At 41.4% G+C, this 11,158-nt stretch overlaps 1 protein-coding gene across 1 annotated transcript in view; it reads left to right on the top strand.

Moving 5' to 3' along the window:
• TTLL5 (tubulin tyrosine ligase like 5) overlaps positions 1 to 11,158 on the top strand; it is a 305,298-nt gene that overhangs the window by 26,835 nt on the left and 267,305 nt on the right. The window contains exon 3 of the mRNA XM_042781014.1: positions 8,582 to 8,664. Within this exon, the coding sequence (XP_042636948.1) occupies positions 8,582 to 8,664 (83 nt within the window). The remainder of the gene's footprint in view (positions 1 to 8,581; positions 8,665 to 11,158) is intronic.

Below are 11,158 nucleotides of genomic sequence, written 5' to 3'. Positions count from 1 at the left end.
GCTCCAGTTGGCCGGGAGCAGGAGGCAGAGCTGGACCCCAAGGTTGAGGGGCTTTCACTCAGCCCCTAGAGCCTGGCAGTTTGAACTTGGACTTAAAGCCTCCAAATGGTAGGAATAAACTCCTGTTTGTTAAGACCATCCCATTTGTGCTATATTCTTGTCAGAGCGGCACTAGGTAACCAGAACGTTGGTTTTCCCATATATCTTTAAAGAAAGTTGTTGGGATCTGGATTCGGATTGCATTGACTTGAATAATTTTATTTTGCAGATGGGGAAACTGAGCATAGAGAAATTAAATAATTTATTCAAGACTAGAGTCTGGCAGTGGTAGAGCCAAGATTTTTATCCTGGCAATCCAGCTCTGGAACCATATTCTTTTTTCATTATTTCCTCCAGCACAGAATTTGGCAGTCATTTTCTCTAGATGTAACAGCATAGTTGATGATGCTTTGACTTTTGCATATGCAAGAATGGAGAGGTTAATGATCACAGTTATCATAATGGAAAGATCTGATTTTCTTCATTTTTCTAAACATTTTATTAAGGAATTTTTAAAACTTTAGACAAGTTGCAACAATAGTACAATAACCACATGTGCACTCTTCCCCTGGATTTACCAATTATTAAATTTTGCTATATTTGCTTCTCTTTCTTGCTCTGAACTATTTCAGAATTAGTTAAAATATTTCACCCCTAATTACTTGATTCAGTAGGTATTTTGTAAGAACACAAGGACATTCTCTGATCACACTTAGGAAATCTGTCATTGATAAAAGAGTAGAATCTAATATGTAGTCCCCACTCCTTGGAAGAAAGATGGGGCAATCTACTTCCATAGTGATACTGCCTCGGAAACCCAAGAATGGGTTGCTATGAGTTGGGTTCAACTCAACGGCACATAACAGCACAACAACAACATGCAGGAGCTCTAGGGAGCTCTGGTAGCATAGTGCCTAAGGCACTTGACTGCTAACCAGAAGGCTGGAGGTTCAAACCTAGCCATTCCTCGCAAGGAAGGTTGGGCAGTCTACTTCCGTAGTGATACTGCCTTGAAACCCAAGGAGGGGTCGCTATAAGTCAGATCCGACTTGATGGCAGTGAGTTTAGGTTTTAGTTTATGCAGGAGCTCTGGTGGTGGTATGGTTAAAGCATTTGGCTGCTAACCAAAAGGTTGATGGTTCGAACCTACCAACTGCTCTATGGGAGAAAGATTAGGCAGTCTCCTTCCATAAAGATATACAGCCTTGGAAATTCTGTGGGATGGTTCTACTCTGTTCTAAAGGGTCACTGTGAATCAGAATCGACTCAATAGCAGTGGGTTAGGGTATGCAGATTTGCACTTTTTCTAAATTCATAGGTTTTACATTCTGTGTTCTGATTATTAATGGATGTTTGCAGCTGTTTCTCTCAGTTCGAGTTGTGCAACATCAGTAAGTGAACATCATTAAGGTTGATTCACTTTGAGGAAGCCACTGTTCCCCAGTCATATTTTGAGTGCCTTCCAACCTGAGGGGCTTGTCTTCTAGCACTGTATGAGTGTTACCCTGCTATTTGTATGGCTATCAGTGGCCAATTTTTTCAGAACTAGACTACCATATCCTTATTACTAGTCTGTTTTAGGCATAGATAAAAACAAGGCTCTAGGAATTGACAAAATGCCAGTTAGACAATGACCTGGCCGACCAACTGGAAAAGATCCATATTCATGCCCATTCCAGAGAAAGATGATCCAACAGAATGCGGAAGTTATTGAACAATATAATTAATAACACATGCAAATAAAATTTTGCTGAAGATAATGCAAAAGCAGTTGCATCAGTACATAGACAGGGAACTGCCAGAAATTCAAGCTGAATTCAGAAGAGAGCGTGGAAGGAGAGAGATTGTTACTGATGTTAGATAGATGTTGGCTGAAAGCAAAGCATACCGGAAAGATGTTTACTTGTGTTTTATTGACTGACTGTGGATCATAATTAGTTATGGATAATATTGTGAAGAATTCCAGACCCTTAATTATGCTCATGTGGAACACGTACATAGACCAAGAGGCAGTTTCAGACAGAACAAGGGGATACTGATGGCTTCCAATCAGGAAAAGTGTGAGTCAGGGTTATATCTTTTTACTATACTTATTCAATCTGTATGCTAAGCAGATGTGGTAGTTGCGATGTGTCTCTACTTGGCTTGGCCATGATTTTCAGTGGCTTGGCAGTTGTGGTATAGTTATTCCCCATGATGAGACCTATGTGGTGTAATCATCTCCATGGTAGAATCTGCTATGAGTAATTATTCAGTTGAAGGGGAATTGCCTTTATGGTAAGGCCTGCTTCCAATGTACATGGTAACATTTTGGGAAAAGTCTCTGGCTTTTTGCTCCTTTTGGATTCTGCATTTGATCCATCATCTTTTCCAGTTCCTATCATTGAACTGCGGTGAGCTGCAGTGTTGCCTGTGGATCTTGAGATTGCTGCCTTCACAGCCTGTGAGCCAGCAGTCTGCCATTTTACCTGCTGATCTAGGATTCAGCAGCTCCAGCAGCCAGCAGCCTGCTGTACTGCTGCCAATCTTGTTCATCAGCCCCGGAAGTTTTGTGAGTCAGGAGAAGCCTCCAGTTTGACGTTTGATCCATGGACTTGAGACTTGCCAGCCTCTACAACTGTGTGAGCCGTCTCCATGAGATAAATTTCTCTCTCTATTGTATATATAAATTTCTCTCTCTATTGTATATATAGGAGCTCTGGTAGCATAGTGCGTAAGGCATTTGACTGCTAACCAGAAGGCTGGCGGTTCAAACCCACCAGCCACTCCTCGGAAGGAAGATGGGGCATTCTACTTCTGTAGTGATACTGCCTCAGCAACCCAAGGAGGGGGTCTGACTCGATGGCACATAAGAACAACAACAACATTGTATATATAAATTTCATTGGTTTTGCTTCTCTGGGGAACCCAGCATGAGATAGCAAATAATGCAAGAAGCTGGATTATGTGAAGAAGAACATGACATCAGGAATGAAGACTCATTAACAACCTGCCATATGCAGATGACACAACTTTGCTTGCTGAAAGTGAAGAGGACTTGAAGCACTTACTGATGAAGATCAACGATTATAGCCTTCAATAGGGATTACACCTCAACATAAAGACCAATAAGCAACAGTATGATAGAGAAAAGATTGTAGTTGTTGGACCTTCAAAATGGCGGCGCCGTCCAGACCAGCAAAAGTCCACAGCTCAGCCTGCCTTTCTCTTCACCTTCTCCATTTGTTCCCCAACCACCGGAGCAGTCCCTGGCTAGCGGGCTGATTTTTAGGTTGATTCTTGGGTCCTACCAGCTTTCGGGAATCTCCAAGCTGTCTGTGCCATCAGGATCTCTCAGGATCGCTGCCAGACCGCAGCTCCTTGCAAAACAAACTGAAGGAAAGAAAACTCCAATGAAAAGGAACAAGCAAAGTAAAGCAGGTCCTGCAACACCTGTAACGACCAAAAAGGAAGGTCAGAAAAGAACAAACACAGTCAAGCAGGATGCTATAACCAAAAAGAAGAAAATTTCTGAGGAGGAGAGTCAGCCTCCCTGTCCCTCAGGAGCCAGCACATCTGCAGCTACGGATCACCCCCAACTTCCCCAACTCTCATCACCAACTCGCTCCTCCACTTCCTTAAATGAGGCGGGGAGTGAAAGAGGTGCACATCCCCAGCAGTGCAGAATCAGGAACAGCAGGCCCAACGTCAAGCATCTGCCAAAAAAACATGTTCTTGAAAAGGGCCCATTGATAGTGATGGTACTGAAAGCAACAGAGCCATTTAAATATGAGTCTACAGAAAAGGATAAAAACATGATGTTTCATGCTATGGTGGTTACAGAGAATAAATTCTTCCAAGTGAAGGTTTTTAATACCAATCTGAAGGAGAAGTTCACCCCTAGAAATTTCATTGCCATAACAGATTATTTTGAATGCAAAGGATTACTGGAGATAAATGAAGTATCATCTGTATCTGAAGTTGGTCCTGATCAAAAATTTGAGGTCCCAACAAGAATCATCAAAAGAGCAAAAGAAACTCCCCAGATTGATAATCTTCAAAAGCAAGCATCAGGAACATTAGTGTATGGGCTGTTTAGGTTAAATAAGAAAAAAGTGAACATAAAGAACACAATCTATGAAATACAAGATGATACAGGAAAGATGGAAGTAGTGGGGAATGGAAAATGGCATAACATCAAATGTAAGGAAGGAGATAAGCTTAAACTCTTCTGCTTTGAACTGAGAACAATTGACTACAAGTTGAAACTGATATGTGGAATTCATAGTTTAATTACGGTCACAAGAGTTGGAAAAACAAGAAATGAATTTAAATTAAATCTAGAACTTAAAATAACAAATTCCGTTCCCAACCAATGATGTGGCATTAGTAGTGATTTTGGTAGTTGATACTTTTATTTAAATAATAAATTCAGTAGGATAGCTCAACCTATTGAGTTTTTGTATCCAAATTGTGAATTAGATTGCTTTCTTTTACAAAATTTTCTTCTTAAATTCTTCTGTATTTTCTTTCAGTGTTACAGTTTGCATTTGTAACATCCATGAAGTAAAAAAATAAAATTTCCTGTTCTAAAGTAAAAAAAAAAAAAAAAGATTGTAGTTGTCAAGGATTTCATTTTACTTGGATCCACAATCAATGGCCATGGAAGCAGCAGTCAAGAAATCAAATGACGTATCACATTGGGCATATCTGCTGCAAAAGCCCTCTTTAAAGTGTTAAAGAGCAAAGATGGCACTTTGGGGACTAAGATGCTCCTGACCCAAGCTGTGGTATTTCCAGTTGCCTCATACGCATATGAAAGCTGGACAAAAAATGATGCTTTGGAATTATGGTGTTGGCAAAGAATATTGAATATGCCATGGACTTCCAGAAGAAAACAAGTCTGTTTTCAAGGAAATATAGCCACAGTGCTCTTCAGAAGCAAGATAGCGAGACTTCATATGATGTACTTTGAACATATTACTGGGAGGGACTAGTCCCTGAAGAAGGACATCATACTTGGTAAAGTGGAGGGTTAGCCAAGGAGAGGAATACCTTTAACGAGATGGACTAACACAATGGCTGCAACAATGGGCTCAAACATAGCAACAATTTTAAGGATGGTGCAAGACTAGGCAGTGTTTTCATTCTTTTGTACATAGGGTCACTGTGAGTCAGAGCAGACTTGAAGGTGCCTAAGAACAACATGCAGATTTCCAAGGAGCTCTAGTGGCACAGTGGTTAAGTGCTTGGCTTGCTAACCCAAAGGTTGGCAGTTCTAACCCACCAGTTGCTTTGTGGGAGAAAGATGTGACACTCAGCTTCTGTAAGGGTTATAGCCTTGGAGACCCTATGGGGAGATTCTACTCTGTCCTCACTCAAAAAAAAAAAAAAAAAAAGCAAACTCATTGCCATTGATTGATTCCAACTCGTAGCAACACCTGTTTTACAAGGCTGTAAATCTTTACAGAAGCAGACTTCATCTTACTTCCATGGAGTGGCTGGTGGATTCAAACTACTGATCTTTTGCTTAGCAGCCAGATAGTCAGAACTGACTCTTTGCTTTGAACCACTGACATTTCTGTTAACAGCAGAGTGCTTAACCACTGTGCCACCTGGGCTTCTTAAGTTGCTAAGCATGTAGTAATGTTTTATAGCAGTAATAGCAAACCAACACATCTTCTTACCTCTTTTGTGGTGTAGATCCGTGAGTTATTTTCTTTTTTATAAATGTGGTATAATCCATCTCTGACATTACTAATTTTTATTTTCAAATAGTCTCAAATTAGGCCATTAGGAGCCCCTTCATATTCCTTGTGACATGTCCCCAATCACAAATTTTTGAGCACTTCCTCCTCTTTTTTTTTTTTAATTGTAATTTGGGTGAAAGTTTACAGAGCAAATTCACTTTCCATACAGCAGTTCACATACACTTTGTCTCGTGACATTGACTACAATTTACCCCAATGCAACAGCTCCCATCCTACTTCCTCACCATAGTTACCTCTTCCCTGTGTCCTTCCCTCCATGCATTTCTGCCCCCTGTGCACACACAGCCCTTCTATTCTCCCATGATTGTTCTCTCCAAGGAGTATATGTACTTAGTGTACATGTTCACCTCATTTGCCTCTCTCTTGTTTGGCTGAAAGCCACAGGTGTGGGTTCAACTCCAGACCTAAATGGCAGCTAGGAGCCATAGTCTCAAGGGTTCCATGAGGCTCGCTCAGACCAGCAAACCTGGTCCCCCCCCCCCTTTTTTTTCCCAAATGATTTTGAGTTTTGTTCCACATTGTTCTCCCTCTCTATCTGTGTTCTCCTATATTGATCCCCCTCCGAACGGTTGACAGTGGTAGCCAGGCACCATCAAGTTCTTCTAGTCTCATAGTCTTATAGGCTGAGGGGCACCTCCTCCTTTTTTGACACAGCAACATAGTCCAGGCTCATCTTGTACTTTCCACCCTCAACTTGCAATCAGCCATTTCTCCAAGAGCAGAACACATACTCTTAAGCAGTGCACTGGGCTGCTTCTTACATTATACTCTGAGCTTGGGTTAATCCATATGACTCTGCCCTTTCTCCTTTAACAGTATTCCAAAGGCGGCATAATAATGATTGGTCATTGGGAAAATCCTATAATTGGGCTTTAAAAGTCTACCGCAAAGTATGGAGTATTCTGGCCTTTTCAGTTCAACTCCTCCGGTGTCTCTGCTTTGTGTTGGCATGCCTGCCAGTGTGGGGCAAGTAGCAGCAGGGATGTATGAAAGTTTTCATATGAATTCATAAAGAAATGCTTGCCTTTGACTGTAGAGACTGCATATTATTCTAGGACCTGTCCATAAATTTCTGTATTATACTCATTCAGCAGTTTTTCAATGTTATTTTTTTTATTGTGGTGAATGCATGCACACTAAGACATTCACCACCGTTAACAACTTCCATCAATATGCAGTCGTTTTAAAACACTGTTCTATAGCATTCTTAGCTTACTCTTTTAAATACTAACACATAGGAAGAGATTGGATTTTCGTGGTCCAGAGTAAATGTTGCCTGTTGCTATGAGTTGCTTCTGACTCATAGTGAACCCTATTGGACAGAGTAGAACTGCCTTATAGAGTTCCAAGACTGTATATCTTTACTGAAGCAGACTGCCACATCTTTTTCCTTCAGAGCAACTGGTGGTTCAGTTAACAGCTACACACTGTAATTACTGCACAGCCAGGGCCCCTTCAAGTCAATGTTCATCATCAGATATACGGTGAAACCTATGAGAGCAGAACTTGAAGAAGCTGCCTTATTTTTCTGGCTCTCACGACTTTTCTGCCTTTGTCAGTGTGCACCTTACCACTTTTCTAAGTATGTGAGTCTTCCTTCTCTGACAGGTTTCCACTATATATAATTCAGGCTTACATTTTACTATAAATAGAAATCTTAATGTGATTGCAGACTTTTGTCTCAGGAGTCACAAACATAGCTGCTTACATAAGGGGCCTGGCAGGAAATGTGAACAAGTGAAGCAGACCAGGCAGGGACTGTGCTGAGTTGGAAAGCAGACCTGTCCTGAGGGAGCCTATGTTGTTCTCCAGTTGACTCTTGTCGTAGGAGAGAGAGCCTGGGGTTGCCAGGGTTCTAAAGAGAAGCCAGACACCTAGATTTTTATATGAAATTTTCCCATTCCTAAAGTTTAGCAACCAATTCAATCTTATTTTTAAAATCCACGGGTGTTGAACAAACCAGGTATACAGGCTGGGTTTGGCTCTTGGGTTCCCAGTTTATAATTTCTGGTTTATGATCTACTGGTAACCAAATACTGGGCACAGAGGACTGTTTAGAGCCAGGGGTTCTTGACCTTTTTGGTATAGTGGATCAGTCTGCAGAAAGCTGTGGAACTCATCTCAGAATAGTGTTTTTAAGCGTATAAAGAAATATGTATGATTACAAAAGAAACCCACTGTATTGAACTACAGGTATAAAAATAGTTATTTAATTGTGATGCATGTACTTTTTTATTAATGCATTAAACAGCAAGATCTATAATAATTTTTAAATACTGTAAGAATAAGTGATATTTTGAGATAACTGAAACAGCTGTAGAGTAATACTGCAATACCTCTCATCAATTGATGATAGTCACACATACTGCTAATACTGCTCTGCTTTGTTACCTACATGCATAACTGAAGGTAATGTTAAATTTCAACTCAAAACCAATTACAATAAAAGATGTAACTTTTTCCCTTATCCATGTTTACTGGCCCTAGAAGAGTCTCAGGTTAAGACCCTTGGTCCAGAGTAATCCTTACCCTATACAGTAACATTAAGTGTAACGACGAAAGAAACCAAACTCTTGCTGCTGTGGAGTCGGATCCCACTCATAGTGACCCCTCCTTGGGTTTCCGAGTGGACCGTTATCACTATGGAAATAGATTGCCCAACCTTCCTTCTGAGATAAATGTAGCAGTGTGGTGTTATTTGGCATAATTAAGCAAACCACCACCCTGCTGTTTATTTCTGTCCCTACAGTTAACTTTCTGGTTGGTGAACTTAATCCTGTCTTTTTCTTTAGAACGCTATCATTTATCTTACAAGATTATACGAACGGACAGTCGCCTGGTGCGCAGCATTCTGACAGCCCATGGATTTCATGAAGTAAGCTCGTTTTCACTTCTCTTTGTTGTTGGTTGCCTTGGGTTGGCTCCAGCTCATGGTGACCTTTGGTATAGCAGAATGAAACATTGTCCGTTCCTGGGCCATCTTCATGTTTGAGTCCATTGTTGCAGCTTTTGTAACAGTTACACTCATGGATTTCATGAAGCTGAAATCCTAGCCACCTAACTGACTTTACAAATTAACCAGACCAGCTCTAGAAAGTACCTGGGACCAATGCTTAAAGATGATGAGAACTTGGATTGAATTTCTGAATGACTTTACTAGTTTGTCCTAGCAATATGTGAAAAATGTTTCCACAGGTCCCCCCCCCCCGCCCCCCCAAAAAAGTGTTCTTTAATTGCAAGCAACAGAAATGGATTCTGGTAAACCTAAGCCAAAAGGGGTTTGTTGGGAGGATGTGGACCTGGTGGCTAACAGAATCAAAGAAATAGCAGAAAGGCAGGCCATTGGAAGGAGAAAGATCAGGACAGCCCCAGACATGGAGGAGCAGGAATCATCAGAATCATCTCCTCAAGGAACTGCCATGGAAGCGATCAACTCCATTCATTGTCCTTGTGCCTTTCTGTGTTCAAGAATAATTCTGGAGGTAGAATGATTGGCCTAGCTTGGGTCATGTATCTACTCCTTTGGGAAGGGGAAAGGTGAGTTACTAGAACTTCCTTCAAAACCAAAGAGTAAGGTGTTCCCCAAAGAAAAGTGGGAAAATTGGGATACTGTCATCAAAAGGAACAGGCAGAAATGCTGTGCAGAGTCCCACTAGAGATATTTTGAAAAAATTGATAATTGATTGCTAGATTTTTCCTTATCATAGGTTGAGGTCCAAAATAGACATTTTGAGGATGTTGTAAACCCAGTTAATTTCCTGTCTTGTCACTGTTTTATCTCCAAGGCTTAACATGGCACCCTATCACATCATAGACAGAAGTGTTGAATAGTACAGAAGTGTTGAATGAATGAACAAATGAATTCTAAGTTGGTTTGCTACTATAAGGTTTTTTTTCTGATTAGTCTTATATAGTCAGCCCCCACCCAAGGCAGGAAGTGGGAAGCCAGGGCCAATGATGGCCGGATCCAGGTAAGGGGAGGGAGAGCCCCCACCCAAGGTGGGAAGCCAGGGCCAATGATGGCTGGATCCAGGTGAGGGGAGGGAGAGCCCCCACCCGAGGCAGGAAGTGGGAAGCCAGGGCCGATGATGGCCAGATCCAGGTAAGGGGAGGGAGAGGGAGAGAGCACCCACCTAAGGCAGGAAGCAGGAAGCCAGGGTCGACAGCTGGATCCAGGTAAGGGGAGGGCAGATAGATTTGGAACAGCTAAGGGAGAAGAACTTGTCTGTTAGTTTGTTGTACTGTGGTAGCTTGTGTGTTGCTGTGAGGCTGGAGGCTGTGCCACTGGTGTGTCAAATACCAGCAGGGTTGCACATGGTGGACAGGTTTCAGCAGAGCTTCCAGACTGAGACAGACTTGGAAGAAGTCTGTCCACTTCTCAAAGAATTGGCCAGGGGAAACCTTATGAATAGCAGAGAAACACTGTCTGATACATTACTGGACAATTTTATGAATAGCCCTGAAACATTGTCTGATACAGTGCCAGAAGATGAGCCCCTTAGATCGTAAGGCACTCAAAATACGACTGGGAAAGAGCTGCCTCATCATAGTAGAACTGACCTTACTGATATGGATAAAGTAAAGCTTTCAGGACCTCCATTTGCTGACGTGGCATGACTGAAACTGAGGAGAAACAGCTACAAACATCCATTAATAATTGGAACATGGGATGTATGAGTATGAATCTAGAAAAATTGGGAGTTGTCAAAAATGAAACGGAATGCATAAAGATTGATATCCTAGGCATTAGTGAGCTAAAATGGACTGGTTTTGGTCATTTTAAATTAGATAAGCATATGATCTACTATGCTGGGAATGACAAATTGAAGAGGAATGGAGTGGCATTCATCAACACAAAGGATGTTTCAAGATCTGCCCTGAAGTACAATGCTGTCAGTGATAGGATAATATCCATATGCCTACAAGGAAGGCCAGTTAATACTATTATTATTCAAATTTACACACTACCCACCAGAGCCAAAGATGAGGAAATTGAAGATTTTTACCAATTTCTGCAGTCTGAAATTGACCGAACATGCAATCAAGATGTGCTGATTATCCCTGGTGATTGGAATGCAAAAGTTGGAAATGAAGAATCACTGGTAGATGGAAAATAGGGCCTTGGTGATAGAAATATCACGAAGCTGGACATTGTGTGATAGAATTTTGCAAGACCAACGATTTATTCATTGCAGATAACAACGCAAACAGCAGCTATACATGCAGACTTCGCCAGATGAAGTACGCAGGAATCAGACTGACTACATATGTGGCAAGAGGTGATGGAGAAGCTCAATATCTTCAGCCAAAACAAGGCCAGGAGCTGATTGTGGAACAAACCATCAACTGCTCATATGCAAGTTCAACTT

This window comes from Orycteropus afer, unplaced genomic scaffold (genome assembly GCF_000298275.1).
Source record: "Orycteropus afer afer isolate SDZICR_OR568_19922 unplaced genomic scaffold, OryAfe1.0 scaffold00079, whole genome shotgun sequence".
In the NCBI taxonomy this organism is placed as follows: Eukaryota; Metazoa; Chordata; class Mammalia; order Tubulidentata; family Orycteropodidae; genus Orycteropus; species Orycteropus afer.
Note: the sequence above shows the minus strand (reverse complement) of the source record. Positions and strands in the feature narration are given on the sequence as shown.